At 39.7% G+C, this 25,703-nt stretch overlaps 1 protein-coding gene across 12 annotated transcripts in view; it reads right to left on the bottom strand.

The window, feature by feature from the left end:
• The window catches only part of HDAC8 (histone deacetylase 8), a 220,873-nt gene extending 195,607 nt beyond the window's left edge, over nt 1-25,266 (bottom strand). For all 12 annotated transcript variants that reach the window (XM_072746342.1, XM_025982838.2, XM_072746350.1 and 9 more), the window contains exons 1-4: nt 24,176-25,266; nt 23,589-23,641; nt 20,113-20,243; nt 18,403-18,544 (exon numbers count right to left, since the gene is read on the bottom strand). In XM_072746342.1, the coding sequence (XP_072602443.1) occupies nt 18,403-18,544; nt 20,113-20,243; nt 23,589-23,641; nt 24,176-24,400 (551 nt within the window). In that variant the 5' untranslated portion in view covers nt 24,401-25,266. The remainder of the gene's footprint in view (nt 1-18,402; nt 18,545-20,112; nt 20,244-23,588; nt 23,642-24,175) is intronic.
• Between the last annotated feature and the right edge of the window lie 437 nt (nt 25,267-25,703).

Below are 25,703 nucleotides of genomic sequence, written 5' to 3'. Positions count from 1 at the left end.
AACGTACTAACAGACAAAATATCTAGTCTAGTCTCCATGACCTGCATTCAACATTAAGCCTATTCCAAAGTTGCCATCTAATAAGGTGGAAAGGCCTTTTATTTACCTGAACAGTTTTAAAAGTTCCATATTTTGTACCATTACCTCCAATAATTAATTATATTTCATGTGAATGGCTTGAATTCCAATCATTTACACTACATGTCTTATAATTAGCATGTACTTCTGAGAAATTTTTAGTAAATATTTGTATTGTTTATATGACATAAGTTCTGAAGAGCAAACTGAAGTCTCTAAAGTTAATTAAGGTACGTACTTTGTGGATGTGTATCTTTTTTTTTTAATTTTTATTTATTTATGATAGGCACACAGTGAGAGAGAGAGAGAGAGGCAGAGACACAGGCAGAGGGAGAAGCAGGCTCCATGCACCGGGAGCCCGACGTGGGACTTGATCCCGGATCTCCAGGATCGCGCCCTGGGCCAAAGGCAGGCGCCAAACCGCTGCGCCACCCAGGGATCCCGATGTGTATCTTTCTTAAAGGAAGTTTACAGATAGGAATTCCTGTCAAGACATTAAGAAGAGCTTAACAACCTTCAAGATACTTCCTAAGAGAATCTGTAAACCTCTTAGAGAGGTTTTATTAGTTGTCTGGCATAAAGGCCATAATTACCACTTGACACAATCTACCTTCTATGACTTATTATTGCTGTTGTATTAAAGTACATCAGGCAAGATTAGTGATTTCTACTCCTCTCAACTTACACCTTACCTTCCTTGATTGGCCCCCAGTCTCCAGAAGAGTTTAAAGAGACAGTTTTACTAAATTCCAGAGACAGTTCATAAAAGGCATGAAAAATAAAGATTCTCAGAAGAAACATCCACTGAATTCTAGCATAGACCAGCTGGGAAGTGAATATAGCTTACCAGCATTCCAACTAAATTTAGTGGTATCATTGTGTAAGAATCTGTGTGGGTAGTTGTATTAAATATTTGAAAATATGCTAAAAAAAGAAAGCTGTGTCTTATCTTGTGATAATACAGTTTATATTAAAGACACGTTAGGGTAGAAAATTAAATTAAGGTAAAGCTGTAGAACGATATGTGGCCCTATCCAACATTTCTCCCTCTTCTCCTCCACAGAACTCTTGGTTCTTATATTTAAAAGATAAAACTGAAAATGAAGTCTCTCACTATAGTTCAAACATTAAAAAAAAGTTAAGACCCATTAGTCCTAGATATATACTGCAAATTTGCGTCCCTTCAATTTCCATTTAAGTTTCCTAAGATGATACCAACATGTGTTTAGCAACTATGGACAATAAATAAAAAGGTTTACTCTGAATGTACACTGTATTAGAAAAATTCACCAATGCTATAGACACTTGCCCTCCTCTAGCAAGGACCAGCTTCAGGAATCATTCAGAATACAAAAATAGGTGCTGGGAATACAGATGGATTGTATTTCTCAGGCTATTTGAAATAAGCCCATTCAATAGACTAAAAAAAAAAACACGTTAAAATACATAAAATAAGCTGAAAAATAAATAATACCAAGTATTATGACCAGTACTTCTTAAAACATCAAGGTTATCAAAATAAGGAAAATCTGAGTGTCACAGCTTGGAGGAGCCTAAGGAGACATGACAAGTAAATGTAATGTGGTATACTGGATGGGCTTCTAGGACAGAAAAAGGACATTATGTGAAAACTAAGGAAATCTGAGTAAACTATGAATTGTAGTTAATAATAATATATCAATGCTGGTTCATTAATTATAACAAATATATTCATGTAAGATGTTAATAATAGGGGAAATTGGGTGTGGGGTACATGGGAACACTATACCATTGCTCATTTTTTCTGTAAATCTAAAACTAACTTAAAAAATAAAGTTTATTAAAAATGGGTTATATTTCTCAGGCTATTTGAAATGAATCCACCAATGAAAGACCTAATACTGAGGACCCAGCTTATGTCATGACTCCTAGCTCAGGCACTATAATGTGCACTGTTATCTAATAATATCTCTTACATATATAAAGCACACAGATGCCAAGTCAGTCAGACTCTTGCCCTTCTCTTGCCTAAGAATTCTTAAGCATCAAGGACCATAGATGCTATATTTTTCAGCCAGGTTATGAACTCTGAAGGATAGTTTCTTAATGAAAATATTGACCACAGTTAATTAGTCAAACACAAATTTCAATGTGAAAATCTCTTTATTCCAAATATTCATTCTTTCGTTCAATTATAAATATTTTTTGAAGAATGATTATGAGACAGATACTGAGCTGATGGAAAAAATATCTCAGGAGAATACTTGGAACTGATGAAACAGTTTATATGAACATCAGATCAATAAATAGAAAAGGGGATGACATTAAATAGAATCTCATCAAGTGGAAAGCATTCTTGATTTAACCTTGCACGCCCTCTAGCTGTCTCTTGGTTAACGCAAAGCTTATATAATAGCTCAGTTTGGTCATACTCCACACGCTGGAACTCTTGACATATTGACTGCTCATTCGACTTTGTGAGCACTTAAACTTCTGACTACAGTATGGAATCTCCTCTCTCCCTTCCTGTATTCCTCTCTAACTCTCTCTTCTGGTTCTGATAATTTTGTAAAAGCTGTTAAGATATCATTGATTCATTCAACAAATATTTATTGAGGGCTTACCTTGAGAAGGAATTAACTCATCTTTCCAACTTAACAACTATTTTTTATTTCCCAAACATTTTGACTTTCAATAAGTCAGTTGGTACTACTATGAGGGACACTCCCCCAAATGGTTGGGAATCAATGTAATCAATGTTTCCCACTCATTTCTCTCTTGCCCATTCATTCCAACATTCACAATTGATCATTCAAGCAACAAAATTTTATTGAGGGTTTACTATGTGCCGAGTTCTAGGCAGTGGAGCTATAGTAATGAACAAAACAGAAATCCCTACCTCCTATAAAGTTTATATTCTAGTGGGATAAGTAAGACATGAAATAAATAAGAAGTAAATAATTTTTGATGATTAATAGTATACAGAACAATCAAACAGGGAAAGGGCAATGGGAAACTTTTTTGGCAACGCAAATCTTAAAACATGGCCAGGGAGCCTTACTGAGACTGTGATTATTCAGCAAAGACTTGAAGGTGGTGACGGGGCATTAGCTGGGAGAAGAGTATTCCAGGCAGTAGGAAGAGCAAGGCAAAAGGCCTAGAGGTGGGAACATGTGTGGTAAGTTCAAGGGACATGAGCAGTCCAGGGGCCAGAGAACAGTAAGGAAGAAAACAGTAATTCTCCAGGGGAAAGGGGGGGAAGGTGCAGGGCTCTGTAGGCCATCGTAGGGACTCTGGCTTTTATTCTGAGTGAAACAGGAAACTGATGAAATGTTTTGTTCCTTCTCCTTATCCCTAATAGCCAACTGATCACCAAATTCTGTCAGTTATGCCTCTAAAATGACTCTCAAGTGCTTTTCTTCCTTTTTACATCCACTGTCGCTACCTTTGTTCATACTTTTAAGATTTATTCCCTGGGCTCTGAGTATAACAATCTGATCTTGTCATTAATGAGACTGGGTATAGAAGGGTCCCACTGATCTGGGGTCAGGAGGTGGAGGTGGAGGTGGAGGTAAAGGGCAGGGCATAAGAGTGTAATTTACTCACAGTCCTGGTACCTGGACCTGAAAACAAACACCAAAGTTACATTCAAGAGAGAATGCTGAGGTTGAGCTGGGAAAGCATGCCTATAATAGGATTATAAGATTAAGTTGCCTGTAAGTGGTCCTCTGAATTATTTCCTGATCAACAACCTTCTAGTGATTCAGGCAGTGGGCCGGTCATGATGGTGCTGGAAAGCTAGCACCTTTTGCACAATGAAACTGGTCTCAGCCTTAGATTGCTAAGGCTAACTGCAGGATACAGGGTAGACAAGTGCATCAGGCAGTAGCAAAAGACTGGATGAGTGATCTTGAAGTAGGAAGGGTACAAAGTTCTAAAAGCTGCTGATACAGAAGGTCTATGGGCAGAACCTTCACTCCAAAGGTTTCTAGGTAAGAGTCCTTCAATTTTTGCATGGGCAAATAGGGCTGTGCCAAAAGGAAATCTTACCGGTATCTCAGTTAGTGTAATTCATATACTGGATCCAGTGTATTCATATAATGAATCCAGTGTAATTCATATACTGATCCAGTATATTCATATAATGATCCAATTAGTGTAATTCATATATCACTCAACAGCAAACATTTTTCTATGTGCCAGGCATTATTCTGTGTGCTTTATACACATTACTTCATGTAATACAACTGCTTTGTGAGATAGGTACTATTATTATCTCCTTTTCATAGGTGAGGAAATCAAGGAACAGAGACCTTAAACAAGTTGTTCAAGGTCATATAGGAAGTGGTAGTACTGGGATTCAAATCTAGGCAGTGTGACTTCAGAGTCCCTGCTTTTGCAGCCCAGGTGGCTCAGTGGTTTAGCGCCGCCTTCAGCCCAGGGCCTGATCCTGGAAACCTAGGATCAAGTCCCACGTTGGGCTCCCTGCGTGGAGCCTGCTTCTCCCTTTGCCTGTGTCTCTGCCTCTCTCTCTCTCTCTCTCTCTCTCTCTGTCTCTCATGAATAAATAAATAAAATCTTTTAAAAATATAATTAAAAAAAGAAAAAGAGTCCCTGCTCTTAACTTCTATGCCCTGCTGTATGGTGAAGGCTAATTGAATGTGTCCTTGGGTAGTCTATACTTGGGTGGCTATATTGGGTATTGACCAGGTTCAGAGATGTCAATGGTTCTAGGGCAATAGTAGACTGGAAACAGATAATGCCATGAAGAGAAGAGGTCTGAATAGAGGGGTGTCATGAGTTAGAAGTGAATTCTGAGGAGGTTGGACTGGAGGGCCAATTGTATTATGTGTTGGATGTATAGCTGTAGTGCTGACCCCACCCCTGCCAAACACGGTTATTTTTTTTAAGATTTTTTAATTTATTCATGAGAGAGAGAGAGAGAGAGGCAGGCAGAGTCACAGGCAGAGGGAGAAGCAGGCTCCATGCAAGGACCCAATGTGGGACTTGATCCCGGGACTTCAGGATCACGCCCTGAGCTAAAGGCAAACGCTTAACTGCTGAGCCACCCGGGCATTCCAGACATGGTTAATCCATATGGCCTGGGAGGTTGTCTGTTGGTAGTGGTATGGTGGAGAGGCAAATGTGGAGGAGGAGGATTTTGCATGGCATTCTCCAAAACTAGTGTATGAACTGGAGGCTGTGGTTGGGGAGCAGATAGCCATAGAACCTATGAAAGTGAAAGATATTTTAGATTCATGGGCAGCTATGGCTGGTGCAAATTGAGGTAACAGGGAAAGAGGGACCTGCTGCTAGTAAGAAGGTGTTACAGACATGGGAGGATGAAAGGTCTGCACTGAAGTTCACTGGGACAATGTCCCAAGAACTTGGTCTGGTTTTGGTTTTGGTTACTTTGGTCTATTTTTGCCTCAATTGTAGGAATTACAGAGGTATACTAGTAGTTAGGTCATAATGGGGCAACTAGAAAAACCTTTAGACCATAAGTTCTCAAACTGTGCTGTGCATCAGAATCACTTTGGGAGACACTGGTGAAAAATTAATATTCTTGGGCTCCACCCTTGGAAGGTCTGATTCAGGAATCTTCCTTTTAGGATTAAGATGCAGGTGGTCTGCTGATCACCATATGAAACAAAATCTATGAGATAATAATATGCAAAGTTTGAATGGGCCATGTTGGCCTTTTGGAGTGGTACCTATGAGCACAGGCAATAAGGCACCTTGGAACAATATAAATCTCTGGACTGCCCCAGAATGGGCCTGGATCTTTATGTTCTATACAAGCATCTGTACGCTCACTATGCTGTGGCTGGGGTGGATAGCTGTGATATTGTCAGGCTGGAACCCTGTTGATATTCTAAATTCCAAAAAGGGTTGGATACTCTGGGAGGGGTCTACTTCACCTGGTATGGGTTAAGTTTACAAGTCTGCCCTGGCGGGCAACTCTGGGATATAATGGTTTGAGCTCATGATCACAAATTGCCTTTCTTAAAGTAAGCGTCTCCTTATCTTGAAAGTGGCCTTGATCACTAAGAATGCTCATTCCCAATTGGGGTAATTGACCTTGGTTAGAGCCAACTTCCTAGAGATGTGATTGCAGGGGCAGAGATCAGAGTACACAGGTCTTCCTGCAAAAGGACAACTCCAACCCATCACCCTCCTATCTATACCCTCGTACCTGGATGCTGAAGGCATTAGTCAATGGTACAGGCCAAGGCTGAGGTAGAAGACCTTCAGCCACTGGAAGGTTATTTTTTTGTCTGGGGGGCAAATTCCTTTCTCTTAAGGAGAAAGGATACTGGAATGGTAAAGATGCAGAGATAGTAGATGAATTGCTGGTGGTATCAAGGGATTGCTGATGTTTTCAATCATCCTAGGGGACTTCATTTCAGAAAGGCTTATATCTGATCCAGCATGAAAATTCTGTCCAGGAACACCACTTTCACATTTTGGGGTTTGGCCTGGAGACAGTGCTATTGTAATCATTCTATTACCATGTAGCTCAGAGATTCTGTGATGTCACATTAAATAAATTTATCAAACTATTGCCCAGGTAAATAACTATACTATGAGGTGGTGTGTGATCTCATTTACTGAAAGATGGCAGGAGCACTGCACAAGAATTTTCCACACGTTACCTTTCTTGATCTAGATGAGGCTGTTGGTTTCCCTAAGGTACAGATAGCTCTATGGATGCCAGAATCTAATGGAATTAAATTAAGAAGTCCTAGGTTAGCAGAAAGGACTCTGAATAGTGATTACACTGAGGATGGAATAATCTTGACAAGAATTATTCCCTGCTTTTTATTTTCAGAAAGAGTCTCAACACCAATGCAGAAGAAATGGAGGATCTGATGAAACCTGCTGCAAGTTGCTGTCCAAAGTTTTTATTTTAGAAAAGGCCTTGATTTTAGACTGCGAGCACTTGCTCCTTTGGGGTAAGGAAAGTCCTGGGATATTAGCACTACTGCACAATTTGCCAATTAGGGGTAGTCTCTGTCTCTTTAGTAGAGAGTATCTTCATTTGCCTTATGCGTATGGGTTGGAGCTAGCAGTGTAAAGGGTTAGTTGAACAGGGAAATCCATGTGATATTTGGGAGGGTAGAAGTATAGGGAATGCTGGCAGTAAAAAAAAAAAAAAAAAATTGACAAAGCAAAGGTCGTGAGTCCTAAAGGCAATAGTGAATAGTCCACTCTCGGCTAGGAGCAGCTTATGTAAGTGTGGTGGGTAATAAACACTACCAGGGTTGACTTCAGCTGGACAGGTAGTGGGAACTGCTGGACCAGGGAATTTTCTGAGAAGTTTCCTAGGATCCCTTGAGTATCCCCAGTCTACGTATAGGTGACTTTTATCAAACACTATGCCAGGGTATTTGCTAAGCCCTGTAATGCAATTATTAGATTTAACCCCAATAACCCTATAAGGTAGATACCATTATTATCTCCAATTTACAAATAAGGTTACCAAGGCACAGAGGTTTTATAGCTAACAATTGATGAAGCTGTGATTCCCTGGGCAACACTGAACCATTTTGATATAATGTCTTTTCCAGCTCCATAGAAGTATAGGAACACATCTCATCTTACAGAGGTTAGGGATAGAGATGCCATAGGGACAAAGCATGTCTTAGCTGGTTCTTACTTTGCTGCCTGGCTGCAAAGTTTTGCAGTTTTCTGACAGAAGGCATTTCTGTAGAAATGCCTTACGGGTTGAACATGTATTGAAAGAATGATCTGGGCTACTATGGTAAAGGCTTGTCTGTTTTGTCTGGTGATGTGTCTGTTTTGTAGGTTCCAGTACTGAATGAGTATAAAGAGAATCCAGGCCTCCATTTTCACGTAGTTATCTGTTTGTAAGGGCTGGAGGGTGGGTAGTGCAGATACAGGAGCAGGACTGGCTGCTCGGTTAACAAATTATACTGTTCATACAGCCCTTTAGGGAACTGGAACTATAATGCAATTCACTGTCACTCACTTTATATCTACTCATAAGGAACTAGAGCTCTTGATAATAGCTTTAGTAGCTTTGATCCTAACTTTCAAGTGGGTAATAACTAATAGCTGGGGGTCTAGTTCTACATTCTTCTTGTAGACCTTGCCAAGACACAAGACAGTTTTATGGTTCTACCATTTACTGCCCCCCAGGGTGGAAGTACCAGAAACCAACAACATTCTAGGACATATCTTTCCCCGCTTCTAGCAGGGAAGCAGGACAGAGGGAGCCCAGGTGGCATAGATCCTGTGTTGCCAGGTGGTAGGCAGAAATGTCATGGGACAAGAGGGCAGATTGTGGGAGGAAGAACTGGTTGAGCTAGAGATGTAGGTCTTAGATGAATTATCAGAATGAGATAAAGGAAAATTATTGGGAGCTGAGATGCAGAGCCAAATAGGGAAGGAGACACCAGAAGACGCAAGAATGAGGAATAGCCAAAGTAGACAAATAAGAAATCTCGCGACAAACTCTGGAGGTTAGGAGTCACTGTTCTGTGTTGAGTTGTAATATCTCCTAGCATGTGTTTACATGGATAGGGTGTTTCATTTAAGGGAATCTGGGTGGGACAAGATAACTTCCTAGGAGACTGACTATAAAAAGCAGAATCAAAGGATTTGAGCCAGCCTGTGAGCAAATGATAGAAGAGGGCAAGAGTTGTTTTACAGAGAAAGTAGAGGTCATTGGGCAGGTGCTCCCTCAGTTCACTAGTAGGCAACCCACACACTTGTTTGTTAGGCCCTCCTTCACTTATTTTGCTCTGGCTTTAGAAGCCATGGTTCTCCTCCTCCCAAAGCCAGTCACTCTATCTTCTCTTACCTCCTTTGAGACTTTGCTCCATTTCTTAACCTTTCTCATATTTCCAATATTTCCCTTCCAGCCCATTTATGGTCTCAAATCTTTTAGAACAAATCCAACAAGCCACCCCTCAAGCCCTACTTTCCCTTGGCCATTGCCCTTCTCTTTCCTTTCTTTCTCATTTAAATTTGGACAGTTTATGTTCCTTTCCTGCCCATTTCCTTGGCTCTTACTCACCCCTCAACAGTTTGCATTCCCATCACTCTCCAGGAAGTTATCTTACCAAAATCGCTAATAACTACATTAATTGCTAAATATGACTGACACTTTAGTACCTCTCTGGATTGACCCCTCCATAGCACGTGACACTACTAAGAGCTCTTTTCTTCCTTAAACTCTTCTGCTCTCTGGGGATTCCATGGTCCCTTTATATATTTGATTATAACCATCTGGCTATTCCTGATGGTTGCTTTTCAGCTGAATTCACTAGGGGCCTTTTCTTGTACTGGCCCGTACAAGTTGGTGTTTCCTGTGGGTCTAGGCTCTACTTTCTTTTTCTTCTAACTCTCTGCCTTTTCCCTAAGCAATCCTGTCCATTTTCATGGTTTGCACCACCACTTTATATACTGGCAACAAACACATCTGTTTCTATTTCTGGCTTCCACCTCCACCTTCAAGTATGAATATCTGGTTTCCCTGGGTATTACTTCTGCTGCACACCAACTCTTACTCTTGATTTATTGAGGTATATAGGGGTTAAGCACATGGTTGATGAGTCAGATTGCCTGAGTTTGAATTGCAATGTGATCACTTACTAAGCTTGAGCACAGTTGTTTAACCTTTCTGTACTCTGATGTGTAAAAGAGAGTAAATAACAATATCCACTTCTTAATTCAAGAATATACGAGAAATATGAGAACAATGCATGTAAGGTAGCATCTAGCACATAGCTCAACACATGTTGGCTATTGTTATCAAGTCCTATCTTCTTTGGGACTCTGTTCAAAGCAAGCCAGAAACTTGAGTGAACTTCCTCATCTTTCCTTTCACTCATATCTACTAATCATTGATACTTGATTTTTTTTTAATTAAAAAAAAATTTTTTTTTAAATTTATGATAGTCACACAGAGAGAGAGAGAGAGAGAGAGGCAGAGGCACAGGCAGAGGGAGAAGCAGGCTCCACGCACCGGGAGCCCGACGTGGGATTCGATCCTGGGTCTCCAGGATCACGCCCTGGGCCAAAGGCAGGCGCCAAACGGCTGCGCCACCCAGGGATCCCTGATACTTGATTTTATCTCTTAAAGCTATCTCAAGTCAGCCTTCACCATTCTCCATCCCCCAACCTCACTACTCTGCCTTAGTTCAGATCTTCATCACTTGTTATTGGGACTGCTGGTACTCTATTCAGTCTCCCTACCTTCAGTCTATACCTCCTTCAATCTATCCTCTAGGACTAGTCAGAATTAGCTTTCTGAAACACATATCTAACCATGTTACTTCCTCACATAATTTTGTAGCGGCCCCCCATTTCTTACTGCTGAGGGTCTCAAAGTGTACACAGCAGAATCACTCCTAGTGCAGGTTCTGACATACTACTCCAAACCTACTGATCAAGATCTCTGAGAGAGAACTAGATATCTGCATTTTTTCAAATCAGTGATTCAGATATACATGAAGCTTTTTATAACCCATTTCCTACTTTTCTACCTCATCTTCTGCCATTATCCACTTTGTACTTTAACCTTCCAGCAATAGTGGGCTGCGTGTTGTTCCTCAAATCCACCAAGCTATTTTACACTGGTCTGTTTCTGCAAAGGAGTTGTGGCCTTCTGAAATGCCATTCACCTTCTTGTCTCCATGGCACACTTCTTTGCACCCTTTGAAGTCTTCTTCACCATAACTTCCTTATGGACAAATCTTACTTTACTCCTCTACAGCACTGCTTCTCAACCATTGGCTCATTATCATTTCCTAATCCAAGGAGCCTTTTTAGATACCTTTTCCTAATTGACTACTTCACAAAGTTTTAATATCACAGATATTCCGAACATCAGCATATGTACCATGACACTTTGAAGGACCATAAGCCATGTAGCATCTAAGTTTTTTGTCTTTCTCCATCCCCTCCAAAAATCTGTTTTTGCTCTGGCAGCAGACGTTGCTATCCAAACTGGTCTTCTTAAGGTTTGCCTTTGGTTTCTATAGTAAGTCTTTTCTGATTCTCTTCCTATCTTCTTGATCATTTCTTCTCAAGATTCCTTTGTAGGCCTTTCTTCTTCTACCTGTCCTGTAAACATTGGCATTCCACAAGTCTCAGTATTTGTTTTGTTTTCTATAGATGCTTTTCAGGTGATTTTGCCTATTAGTTTTAATTACCACCTATCATACTGTTGACTCCCAAATCTGTATCTTCAGTGAAGACAGTTCTGAGCTCCAGCTTCTTGCTAGTCCAAGCTTGGTTCATAGATTGGCAGCATTTAGTATCATCTGGGAACTTGTTAGAAATGCAAGTTCTTAGGTTTCATTCCAGACCTCCTGAACCAGATCTGCATTTTATCAAAATCCCCAGGTATTTCATATGCATATTAAAGGCTCAAAAGCCCTGGGCCAGACCCTGTTACCAGCTCGCTAGCAGACATGTTTAATTAGATGTTCCATAAGCACATCAGTTCTCATCCCTTACTCTTCTTGGTTAATAGTAACAAAATTCAGTCATCTACATAAGAAATCTAGATCACTCCTTCCCTATCGTTGGTTACCATTCCTATATATTCTAACTACTAAACGGCTTCTTAATTTATTCTCTCTTCTCTGTTCATCACCTCTGCTTTTATCACCTTTTTGGTAGATTATTACAGTAAAGTCCTAATCAATTTCTCTGTCAACATCCTCCCCTCCCCCACTCATTTATCTGCTGACTTGCTAGAATCATATCCCTAAAACGCAAATCTGATCATGTTACCTCCTCCTGGCTAAAACTTCCTTTAGTGATTTCTCACTGTCCAAAGCCAGGGTTCTTAATCAGGGATCCATCCATCCATCCATCCATCCATCCATCCATTCATCCATCCATCCATGGGCTTTAAGAAAGCCTTGTACTTTCTGAAGTTACAAGGAAAAACATTGTGTATACACACTTTTCTAGGGACAGTATACATAGCTTTCATCAGATTTTCAAAGGGCCCATGACCAAGACAGGTCAAAAATCACTGATCTGAAGGATCAAGTTCAAACTCTCTAGCTTGGCATACAAGGACCCTCTATACCTCTCCCACCTTCCTTCCAATCACTTACCTGCAGGAGTTCCAGCTTTAATTACAGACTTGGAAGTTCCTTCAGCTTTCATGCCTCTCTGTTGTTGCACTTCCTGTTTCTGGAATAACCCCCAAGTTACCTAGATGGCCAGTACATGTTGCAGCTTGGATTTGCACCACAGTTTTACTCCAAAGTTCAGAGTCATTCCACTCAACCAACAATGACTTGACATTTTACACTGTGGCTAAGTACACACAAATACACATACACTAGAATGAGTGTCATGATAATCTATCGTGATATCAAAAGATGCTGGTTGCAGCCCACTGAACTGATATGAAGTTCTATTAATGAGCTGCAACTCTCAGTTTGAAAAACACTGCAGTAGACCTTTGCTGATACAGGAAGTTCTTATTACTGAGAATTTATTATCTTAGTCCCAGAAGTATCAAGATTTCGAGGTTTCCTGGGGATACAAAAGCTGTCAAGAGCATGAAAGCACTTGCTAATGGATCTGACCACTCCTATCAGTCCCCATTCAAACAACCTATTCCTTTAAACCCTAGCACCTACCCCTAGCCATCTGTTCAATCACTTTGCTTTTATGAATTGTCAGATATATCAATAGGCAATTCACTATAAATCAATCACAATCTTATAAAATGATGTAAGATATCATGAAGTCAACACACAAAACTGACAAGGATCTGTAGACCAGTTTATAACTGAAGAGGAGAAAAATAAATAAGGATAAGGATAATGATTTTAAAAGTGGTTCGAAAGAGAGTGATTTGAATACCAAATGATTAAGAAGAAGCCCTCAGAAAAACTGAAAAAGCCCTTGAAGATCTTTGGTAAAATCAACCCTCTTAATGATCATGCTGCAAAAATCTCACAGCAGGTAAAATGTACCATCTTGAAATATTGTGCAATTTTGTTGGAAAAATTAGGCCCAAACTAAAACAATCAATCCTTGATACATTCTTTGTTTGAAGAATTACATAGCATTCAATTTTATTAAAAGAGACAAAATAAACATATTTTAATAGTTTTTAGTTATTCAAGTTAGTAAGCTAATCAAGCCCTGCCTCCTCTGTTCTTTACTCTAAAATTTTAGTCCCCTTTTTAAATGGATTCACTTGGTGGTCTTCTGCCTGGTACCAACTGCCCTCAAGTAATAAGAACTTCCTGTATAACTCTGTTTCATTATCACCTGACATACAGCAGGGGCTTAATAAAAGTTTGTTAAATGAATAACTGCAATAATGGCCTTCTCCTCCCTATCTAGTCTCAGTTCCCTCTGATCCAATCAGCACATTGCCACCTTCTCTAAAATTCTTCAGTAAATCCCCACTGGTCCCAGAAAAAAGTCCAACTCCTCAGCATGGCTTACAAAACCTTTATGATCTGGTCTTGCTCTATTTGCTCTCATATTCTGGCCACATTTAACTACTTGTAATTCTCCAAATGTCCCACACTTTCCACTGCCATGCTTTATTATTCCTTCTGCTTAGAATTGTCCATTCCCACCAATGGGAAGGCAACTGTAGCATACACTGACCATACTATGTCTGTATTTTAAGTGCTTCCCACCTTGTTCCAAGCACTTTTTACTATAAAAAGTTCTGATAAAGCTAATACACATTAGAGAAAATATAGGAAACAAAGAAGATACATGTATGTATGTGTGTGTGTGTCTGTGTATACACATGTATCTCTCACAGTATCATCATCTTCACAAAGTCACTGGTATCACTTTGTTGTATTTCCGTCTAAGATTCTTTTCATAAGTGTCTATTTTTTACATGACTAATCAGAGTGAATGTGCAATGTTGTAGCTAATTGCCCTTTAAAAACAAAGCCAATATTATACAATGTGCACTTTTGTTACACAGTCATCCTAACCACCACTTGTTAATGGTTACATAATAGCCCATCAAGTGGATCTGTGACAGTATACTATCTAACCATTCTGCTGTAGTTTAATATTTAGGTCTCTCTTCCTTTTTCTTTTTTGGCTACTATAATTAAGAAAGAAATTACCATCTTTATACATACAGCTTTCTAATATTTTGGATTGGTTTATTTCCTTAGACTAGATTACCAAGAGTAATAGATAAATGAGCTAAAAATCTTTCTTCTTTTAGCTCAAATGTAGGAGGAGAAAAATACATATTTGTATATTTTATGTTTCAATTTCCCTTCCCATAATTTTAGTGATGCTAAATATTTATTCATGTTTATTTACTAATTATTTCCTCTTTTATGAATTATTCATGTTTTTTGCCCATTTCTCTAAATTTCAATGTTTTAAAAAATCAATTATATTCCCCAAATGAATGAGACCATATAATGTTTGTCCTTCTCCGAGTGACTTATTTCACTCAGCATAATACCCTCCAGCTCCATCCACGTTGAAGCAAATAGTGGGTATTTGTCGTTTCTAATGTCTGAGTAATATTCCATTGTATACATATACTACATCTTCTTTATCCATTCAAAATACAGATTTTATTTTTTTGGGGGGGGAGAGAAAGAGAGAAAAAAAGACAGAGAGAGAGAGAGAGAGAGAGAGAGAGCGTGCGCAGAGGAAGAGGAAGAGGGAGAGAATCCCAAGCAGGTTCCACACTCAGCACAGAGCCTGATGCGGGGCTTGATCCCACAACCCTAAGATCATGACCTGAACCAAAATTAAGAGTTGAAAGCTTAACTGCCTGAGCCACCCAGGTGCACCTAGAATAAAGATTTTAACCCTTTGTAGTATTTGCTGTAACTATTTTTTTTGCCTCTTCTTATTTTGGTAATATTTTAGCTGCAAAAGTAATAACATCTCATTACGGAAATTCTGCAAACTAGAAAAAAAACACTTAAAAAATCATTGATAATTCTGCCACCCTAACATAGCCACTATATTCATTCCCACTTCTTTTTTTTTTATATGTGTATGCTCTACAAAGTTGTAATTGCAATGTGCATACAATTTTAAAATTATTACAAGTAATTTTCTGAAATGCCCCATAGTGTTCATAATCATCATTTAATAGCAGAATATTCTATGGAACAGATTCATTGTTTCCTTATTACTACATATTCATGTTATTTCTAATTTTTTGTTTCATTAAGAACATTGATAAACACATGCAAATCGTTTTTTCCTATATTTTGCATTATTTTCTCAGGAAACATTCTCAGTAGTAGGATTTAAGGACATTAATCTTATCCCTAAGTAGATAAAGGGCATTAATACATGTTAGCTACCAAGTTATTTTCTTAAGGAGTCGAAACAAACCACACTATTACTAGCCAACTGAGTACCGTCTTTTCCAATTCTGGCTTAAAAAGTGGCTACCTAGTTGTTTAAATTTGCATTTCTTCTATCAGTAGCAATGAACATTACCCCATATTTTCCAGTGGTACTTGAATACCTTTGTAAACTGTCCCTTCACATTCTTTGCCCACTTCTTATACATCATACCGTATGAGTGCCTTAGAAAATACAAACCTATCACACGGTCATATTTATGTATAATATGTCTTTTTAGTCTGTATTTAGATTTTGTTTTTAAAATGGCCACAAAACTTTTAAAAGCGATTTTGGTTTTAAAATTTTATACAGCTAAATTTGTTGAGCTTTTCCTTTGGGAGTTTTTCCATTAGTTCCTAAGCTTAGAAAAACTATTCTCCTTTAGAAGCTTGACAAATATCCATTCATTGTAGTTTTTTTAAATTTGCTTTTTTATATTGAACTCTCCAGTCTAGCTGCCACTTATTTTAGTTTATTACAGGAGATGAGGGTATAAATGCTACCAGCTGTCACAACATCATTTACTGAATAATCCTTTCCACTCCCATCCACTTGCAAAGCATCTTTTATAATAGACTGAATTCTTATATCTAACAGCCTCTTTGGGGGAGTGTACTATAATATCATCTGTCTCATCTTATACCAGTAGTACCAGTGTTTTCATTATTCTAGTTTTGTATGTTTAATATCTAATAGCATTAGTCCCTCATCATTCTTCTTTTGAAGAATTTTCTTTGAAAACCACTGTTCTTTAGTTTCCAAATACAGTTATTTGGTGTCTTACCTCTAAGATATGAATTTTGTGAAGGCAAGATTGGTTTATTTCCTTAGAATAGACTGCTAAGAATAATATTACTGGGTCAAAAGGTATGAATGTTTTCCCCACTTTTTCAACTTAATTCTAAAGTTTTCAAAAAGAGTGTACCAATTTCATTGTAATTGTGCCAGCATGAGGATATTTTGAAGTTTTTTTTTTTCAAAATTGGTAAAGGAAAAATATATCATGCTTCAATTTGTTATCTCTCCACTCATTAGTGATTATAAACATGCTTGACGCATAGTAAGTGCTTAATCAGTGCATATTGAAGACTAAATGGCATGTATGAATCTATATACATATTTGGGGATGGAACAGTTTAACAAATATTGTGGTTATAATAGCTAATGCTGGCTAGATGTAAGTTTGTGAGCTAAATACCTGTAGTCCATCTGCAGAGATGTTCTAGATGTACCAAGAGCCCCATAGATTTTGGATCTGAATTGAGGCAACCCCTAGAGATTCTCTGTAATTTACATCCACCACAGTGTCTGTTTCCAGGTAGGATCAGCTGAAAGCTATCTGAAACAGTTAAGATAATACCTACCTACATGCAGCCCAGAAGCAGCCATGATTGGCTCTAGATAGAGTATGCTTCATTTCAAAGCAAAACAAGGAGAAGTGGCAGGTAGTTGGGTATTCCACTGGAAACTGACCCAGGCCCTAGCAGGCCTTAAGCAGTGAATTTAAATATATAAGATCCTCCAGTGCACATGCAGAAAGTAGATCTGATTAACAGGATCAGGCATTTTCCATGAAACCACAATACTTTTCTTCTCAACTCGCTAAGCACAAGAGGGAATAGAGGTCCTTGGTTCAGAGAGGCTTGGTTTTTTCCCCCCTTTCATCTGTAGTTTAAAGGAGAGAGGGTCATTTTTGTTTTGTTTTGCTTCATCCTAGGGATCACTGTCTTTATGTTGAACTTTTTTAATAGAGCAAAAGCTAACAAAAGGTAAGTTGTTTCTCTTTGTTTTTAAGGCCATGTAAAACTCATTATTAAACACTGGTTCTCTTTGTTTCAACAACTCAGTAGTAAATTCTAGCAGTAAACTTTCTCAAGGACTTCCTTGGTCATTTGTCGATTTGATGAAAAGAATTCCATGTTATTATCTTAACCTGCATATGCTGAAATTGTGCTCAAGGTTTTACTCTGAAAAATAGAGTAATAGGCCATTTTCTCTGGACTCAAGAGCACCAAGGAGTAGCAAGGTCATGGCCAACAGTACAAACAACTTGTGTGTGAAAGGTGCATCACCAGTTACTACTACCGCTGCTTCGTTTCACTCACACAGCACATTGAGCAATTCAGAGTTTTTAAAATTCTTCTCCTCCAGTATGTACTAAGCACTACACATATAGCAAGCAAGCATATCAAGCAAGATGACAAATGCTGTCCCAGCAGTCCTTGTCACAGGGTCAGGCTGTTTGAGATGTCAACATGGAACTCCAAAAGGACTCCTCTCTAGCTCCAAGTAGCACCTGAGAACAGTTGTTTCACAAGCCCTTTCTCCTCAGAGTGACACTTAATTCTCTCAGTTTGTTGCTACTTTCCTTAGAGATGGCAGCAAAAGTTTCCTTCTTGATTCTTCAGCCTTTTGTTTTAAATCTATTTTCCACCTATTTGGAAATCTGTTTGCCACTTCTTTCAAGAATTAGCTCTAAAATTTACCTCTTCCAAGACTTCCATGATTAATTTCTGCATAGCTAAAAATCTCCTCAGCTCATACATATACTCAGTTGGTACCAAGATTGATGTTCCTCCCTATTCTAGTTCTGTTCATGTTCCTAGAGCATAAGTCCCTTGAAGATGGGGGAATTTCCAAAAAGCTGGAGAGGAATGTGGAGATTGTCTAGTTATATTCTTTGCCCTGCCCATTTTCCTGATGAAGAAACTGAGGCCTAGAGAGGTTAACCTTTCCAAGTCAGTGAGCCAAGTGTGCAGAAAAACTAGGCATAGAGCCCAGGTATCCTTACTCTCAATTGTGTGCTTTCCATTATACTGTGTCACCTTCTTCTATTTCACTTGCCTTCAGAAGCCTGGAAAAGTGCTATATTTGTACACAAATCTCTCAATGAATGCTAATACAATAAGCATAAGAGTTTACATAACTGAGAAACTGACTCAAGGAAAGAGGCAGAAAGCAGAAAGGTCATTTTCTTACTTCTTTGCATGATGCCACCCTCCGGACCAGTTAATTGCTACTTTGCACATTCCATCAATCAGGCATTGGGCAGCTGTGATTGTAGCCCCTCCTACAGCTGCTGCGTAGTCAAATATCCCTTCTGTGGCTGGGCAGTCATAACCTTTGGGCAAACATCAGAAGAGCTTGTTAAAAGATAAATTGGAGGAAGGGGAGGTGTGATACTGTGATTTATATAATAAGAAATACTCCTGTGTGTGATCTTCATCCCCATTTCTGACACAGAGCTCCTAAAGCTGTTGGAATTTCCTAAGTGAGAAGAGCAATAAAGGTGTCTTTGTTGTGCTAATGAGGTGACCTGTGCTTCCCACCTAAGGATGAGGGTTGGTTGTCAGTGGAGCAAATGAGGTGACTGGGAGATTGGAATGACCAGTCCTACCCTCTAACCTTCTGTGAGGGGAAAGGGCTGGAGATTGAGTTCAATCAACAACTGGCCAATGATGGAATCAGTCATGCCTATGTGATGAAGCTTCCATAAAAACCCAAAAGGCCAGCTGGGAGAGCTTCTGGTTTAGTAAACACTAAGATGGAGATGTGGGGAGAGTGGCATGCCTGTAATGTATGTGGAAGCTCCATACCCTTTGGTCATACCTTGCCCTATGCATCTCTTCCATCTGGCAGTTCTGAGTTATATCCTTTTATAATTAACTGGTAATCTAGTGAGTAAATGGGTTCCCTGAGTTCTGTGCCCTGCTCTAGCAAATTAAACCCAAAGAGGGGGTTGTGGGAACTTCTGATTTATAGCCAGTCTGTCAGAAGCACAGGTAACAACCTGGGCCTGCCACTGGCATGTGAAGTGCAGAGCAGTCTTGTGAGACCAAGCCCTTAACCTGTGGGATCTGATGCTGTCTACAGGTAGATAGTGTCAGAATTGAGTTGAATTATAGGACATCCAGTTAGTGTCCTGAGCATTGCTGAGGGGTGTGGGAGGAAAGCCCCACCTCTGCACATTGGAACTGGAGCTAGAATCCTATTGGGAGGAATACTTTGAGGTTTGACAACAACATATCTTACCCAAAAAGCGACTGTGCCAACATCAGCTTCCAAATGGTAGAGAAACATCTCCAGTGTTGGGGAAAGAATTTTTTGAAGTGTTGGAACTAGAAAGGCTAAACCTTCAAGATTAGCTAGTCACATCCTGCAGATGGAGAAACTGAGTCCTGAGAGGTGATATATCTTCTCCATGGTCACACAGAGCCCGGCCTGGGACCCAGGTCCCTTGACTCCATCTCGCAGACCAGAGGTCTACTAAACCATGCTGTTTCTCTAGACTATCCTATCAGCCACCTATAGTTTTTTTTTTTAAATACAGCTGTTCAACATGAAGTAAGGTTGAAAACTTAGCCAGAACATAAATATTTACTCAAGTTAAAATATAAGGCCATGGGACAGTTAAATAGTACAGCCAGACCCAATCTGGGCACTACTATTAGGGCCTCAGCAACTAAGTGGTTTTCCTCCATCTGATCCATCATTCAGTTGTGCTCAACTCATATGGTTGGCTTGGTTAAGTGAGATATATGGATCTAAACTAAGAGATTAAGATTATGGTTAACACATTAGTTTGAAATTAACAAAGATTAAAGACCATCATGCAAGTTATAAAATAAGTGGTTACAATCTACAGATGGAGGGTGTCTACTTCCCATCATTGCCCGGTAATGACTTTACCTAGCCCATATTCTACGGAGTCTGGATGATCGTCATCTCCTTCCTGGCTGACCTTCTGGAGATGCTGAAGATAGGCATCAGTGTGGAAGGTGGCCATCTCCTCCATGGAGGCTACTTTGGGCTTAACTATCCTAATAATAACAGAGAACAAAGAGAGGTGAGTGAGTCAGACCCAGAGTATGCCAGAAACTGGAAGCAGAAGCCAGTAGTCTGAGCAGAGAATACAGCTTCCAGCTTCCAGTTCTAGTGGGTTGAAATAATAAACATGTTCTGTTCCTCTACTATACTATATAGACTTCACTTCCTCACATCTATGTAATAATTCCATGAATAAGGGGTGAGAGGATGAATTTTCCCCTTGAGTTTATAAGTAGGTAAAAAAAAGTAAGTAATTATATTTAAGTTACATAATCAGATATTGGACAAACTTCACTGTTACAACTTTCATGACAAACTGGTAGGCGGAGATATTTTCATTTGAGTCAGCTCCTGATATAGCTCCTTTAAGCTATATTTTTACTTTATTATTATTTTTTACTTATTTTTAAAGGGGGAGGGGAAGAGAGGGGAGGGAGAAGGGCGAGGGAGAGAGAGAATCTCAAACAGGCTCTATGCCCAGCATGGAGCCCAATGTGGGGCTTGATTTCACAACCCTGAGATCATGACTTAAGCCAAAATCAAGACTTAACTCTATATTTTTACTATAGTAGGCAACTGTATTTTCATCAATTTTGAATTTGGAGTCAGAGAACTGGGCACCTCTTTTTAAATGACAAATACCCACCATTTGCTTCAACGTGGATGGAACTGGAGGGTATTGCACTGAATGAAGTAAGTCAATCGGAGAAGGACAAACATTATATGGTCTCGTTCATTTGGGGAATATAAAAATAGTGAAAGGGAATAAAGGGGAAAGGAGAGAAAATGAGTGGGAAATATCAGTGGGGGTGACAGAACATGAGAGACTCCTAACTCTGGGAAATGAACAAGGGGTGGTAGAAAGGGAGGTAAGCAGGGGGGTTGGGGTGACTGTGTGATGGGCACTAGGGGGGCACTTGGCGGGATGAGCACTGGGTGTTATGCTATATGTTGGCAAATTGAACTCCAATAAAAAATATACCAAAAAAAGAATAAATAAATAAAATTTAAAACAAAAACAAAAAAACCTCTGTACTTATCAGCTCTATAACCTCAGGTAAGTTGACTATTCTGTATAGTTCAGTTTCCTCATCTATAAAGTACGGAAATCTAATAGGACATGCATGAAGATTGAATGATAACACATGAAAGTGCTCTGTGGATAACTATTACTGTTACTAATACTAAAGGATAAAAAATGGCAACTCAAAACAGAAAAGTTTCTATATTTGGTCCCTCACACCTATCCCTGCTAGGAAAAAGAAAAGGGGCAAACTGGTTAGAACTAGACTTCACTCAGAAGCTCTCAATCAAATCCTCACAACAAGCGATAACAGAAGTGACTGAGAGAGGGGTACCTGAGTGGCTCAGTCAGTTGAGTGTCCAACTCTTGGTTTCAGCTCAGGTCATGATCTCAGGGTTGTGAGCTTGAGCCCCGTGTTGGGCTCCATGCTCAGTGGGGAGTCTGCTTGAGATTCTCTCCTTCTTCCCCCCCCTCACCACACACTCTATCTCCAATAAATACATAAATCTTTTTTTTTTTTTAAGGAGGTGACTAAGAGAATACAGGATGGTGTTAAGCTAACAGCAGGACTTATCACCTCTAACCTCTAGCTGCCAGTTCCCCATTTCCTCTCCCTGACTGCCACTGCCACTCAAAGGGTAGTCCATGGACCAGCAGCAGCAGCAGCACCCAGGAGCCATTAAATAAACACAACTTCAGCCCCACCTCATATCTACTGAATCGGAATTTAACAAAGTGATTCATATGTAAATTAAGGTTGGAGGATCAATGACCTGTGCCACAGGAAGGCAGTAGTGGTTTTCTTTTTTGCTCAATGAGAACTCAGCCATGAGTTTTTCAAAAATTAATATGACTACATAGGCTACTACTATCACCAAGCAGGCCAGAAAAATCCTGTAGCTCAGCCTCAAAAAAAATCATATATATGGTCAAGAGCCAAGGATTCTTGCTTCTCCTTCCAGAAAATAAACCTACACCATCAAAGGTGACAAATCTGCACATTAAAATAAAATAGTTTCTGGACCATGTTCTTCAGCTCTAATAGGTCCCTTTTCTAGCACCCTTCTTCTTGTTTAGCAAATATGGAAAGCCTCTCTGCTTAATAGCAAGGAAATGGGACAGTTTTGCTTAGCACTGATTTCTTTTCTTAAAGTAACTTTTGAAAAGTTAAATGGAAGGCATGTAGTTCTCATGTCTAACAAACATATGGGTTCAAAAACTAAGGTGCTCAATAAGTAATTTTGTTAATAATAAGGATTAGATTTGAAAGCCTATTACAGAGGCACCTGGGTGGCTCAGTGGTTGAGCATCTGCCTTTGGCTCAGGTAGTGATCCCAGGGTCCTGGAACTGAGTCCCGCATCAGCTCGCCGTGAGGAGCCTGCTTCTCCCTCTGCCTATGTCTCTGTCTCTTTCTCTGTGTGTCTCTCATGAATAAATAAATAAAATCTTAAAAAAGAAGAAAGAAAACCTATTACACTATTATCTGGGAGATAAATGAGGGATACCACACAAGCCCATTCAGACACTTACCTATTTGGCTAGACAATGTCATAAATAATCCTACAAGACAGGGTTATAATATTTACTTTTATAAAGATAAACGGCAAATTCATTTTTTTAAAAGAAGTACTTAACTCTGTGCTGAGTTCTGGCCTGGTTGCAGGAGTTTTGCCTCAGTGTTGACTTGTCTTCAGGCTTACTCGTAAAAGTCTGGTAGTGGTAATGGGGTTTCTAAAAGTCTTAAGATGAACAACACATGCCCTCACATCTGGCTTGGAAACAAATACAAGCCCCAGAACACCTCCCAGCCAAACATCTTCTTTTGCTTTCTATCAGATGGGTTTTAGTACTCTAATGGACTTTCTTAAAAATCTCCACAAAGCACCTATCCCTAGAATAGTTTCTCTTCCAGCCAATATAGTCTTAGTTCTAATGGATCTTAACTGTTTCATGTTCTTTTTTCAAGTTTTCTTAATACTTTAAGAGCTGTCACTAGGTTACAGACAGATTACAAACACTGAATTGAAAAAAAAAACTTTTTTAAAAAAGGACCATTCTTGGGTTGCCTGGGTGGCTCAGCGGTTGAGCATCTGCCTTTGGCTCAGGGCGGATGGAGTCCTGCATCCGGCAACCTATGAGGAACCTGCTTCTCTCTCTGTGTCTCTGCCTCTCTCTCTGTTTCTCAGGAATAAAATAGAAAATCTTTAAAAAAATAAAAAAGGACCATTCTCTTTCTAATTAGCTCCACTGTGAAGAAGGATATTAAGGTTAAGACACTTAGGTGCAGGACTCTGTTCATGAAAGACAACTTACCTCATTTGCTTATGCAATGCGTATGCTTCAATCAAAGAATGGACCATACTGGCCTAAAAACATCAAAAAAAAAAAAAAAAAAAAAGAAAGAAAAGAAAGAAAGAAAGAAAAACAAAAGGCAGAAAATGGTCTCTTAAATGTTTAATTCAGAGAAATACCATCGACTTCATTATCCTGAACAAAGAAACTAACTTTTAACTCCCCTCCCTTCTTTTTACTTATCAGTTACAATGCCCTTTAGACAAATTGCTAAGGCTAAAGCTACCGGGCCTTGCGGAGGCAATGGAACATTTCTCTCCTGCAGCGTCTTCCCCACTTCAGGGATCCCTAGCGGTAGAGACACCAACCCCTCAGTGCCATCCCCTCCCCCGCACCCCTACTCCCTCCGGTGCGTTGGACGGCCCGCTGATAAATGCAGCGCTCTCAGAAACTATAAGGGAACACTTCCTCATCACCTGGTGCGGCTGCCCAAATTTCTGCTGAAGATTTTCCCCAGCCCAATCTTCTCCACTTCCTAATGCCCTCTGGTCCAACGGCCCCCACCCCCATCCCAGAAGCCCACGGTCTTTCATCTCCACCTCTCTTACCCGTTTGGGGACTTTGGCCAGGGAGTCGCACATGCTGACATACTCGGGACTGTAGATGTAAACTGGAGGCAGCGACTGCCCACTCTCCGCCGGCTCCTCCGGCTCCTCCATCTTCCAATTCCAGCGGTTCCGGAGCCACTGTCTGGATCCGGCTTTCTTCGGACTCAACCCGGGCTCCGGTTCCTGCTCCTCTGAACGGCCGCAGCGGTGCTCCCTGGTCAACATTCCCTCCTATTCTCAATATCGCCAGAGACACTGTCCCAGCTCCCCATCCAATTGAAGGAATGCATAAGCCTTCCCAGACCAGGACCTCTTCATTTAGTGGCCACGTTTCAAAAACGGGAGGTCGGAAAATATAAAAGCCCAAATAGCTGCCAATTAGGATCAATATTTTATGGCACAAATAAGCACGGTCAAAACTAACCATCCTTGTTGCCCTACGGGGCCATTTGAGATGAGGTCAGACCAACTTTAGAGCATGCTGGGAGATGTAGTTTTGAGGGGTTCGGGTAGCGGAAGAGCCGGGGCTAATTACTTAAAATAGCCGCGTATGTGAGTTTTAGAGCTAAAAAATACATTTTAAAAAGGCAAAAAAAAAAAAAAAAAAAAGGCAGCTTCAACTCTTTATGAATTGTTTCACTCTGCAAATACAGTCATATAAATTCTTAAAGATAGACACAATGTGGCCACCAAGAGCCCAGCACCACCCAGCTACATCAGACAGGCTTTCTGGGTGGGAGACTAATTAATAGTGCAAAAGGTTTGAAAAGTTTGCACAGTAAATTCTGCACCGCAATTTTAGTTTGTTCCTTTTCATCATTAATAATCCATGTCCATGTAAGAGTTAACGGTCTCAATAATTTACTCTGGCAAAGCCCATAGCACTTTCCTAAGAGGCTGGCTGGTACTCCGGAAATTGCTTTGTAGATTCCAATCAAGCAATGATGTCAAATTACTCCTTGAAAATTCATGTGCAGTAAGCAGGTAAGCAGATACTTTCAGTGATGTTTGGAAACTGCAGCTCCCCTTCCCTCCTTTTGCTTCGGTAGCTATACAAGGGTTACTGAAATATTTTAGGTTTAGTGTGAGTGTCTACATCAAATAATATCCTAAAGCAGTTTTAGAATTATCATCAGTATTTCCAAGTTTCTGGCAGCCCCTATGATATGATGCAAGCTGGCCAGTGCCCAAGCCTCCACCTCTCACATCAACCTAAAGTGACCTACAAACACTCCTCAGACAATACAGTATCCTTTCCTCCTTTAAAATCTAGCTTGATTTTTTTTTACTCTTTAAACATTTGAGCATTTATATATGCACTTGGATATATTATCTCATTTCATCTTTGTGAAAGTCTTATGAAGGTTGTAATATGCCCATTTTACAGAGGCAGTTTAGAGAGCAAAAATTTGTTCAATGTCACACACTTATTTAGCAGAAAAGCAGGAATTCAAAACAAGGTCTGCCTGACACTGAAGTCTTTCAAAATTCCCTTTATTATGTAAACTTAATTCTTCCAGCACGACTT

The sequence above is a fragment of the Vulpes vulpes genome, unplaced genomic scaffold (assembly GCF_048418805.1).
Source record: "Vulpes vulpes isolate BD-2025 unplaced genomic scaffold, VulVul3 u000000690, whole genome shotgun sequence".
Taxonomy (NCBI): Eukaryota; Metazoa; Chordata; class Mammalia; order Carnivora; family Canidae; genus Vulpes; species Vulpes vulpes.
Note: the sequence above shows the minus strand (reverse complement) of the source record. Positions and strands in the feature narration are given on the sequence as shown.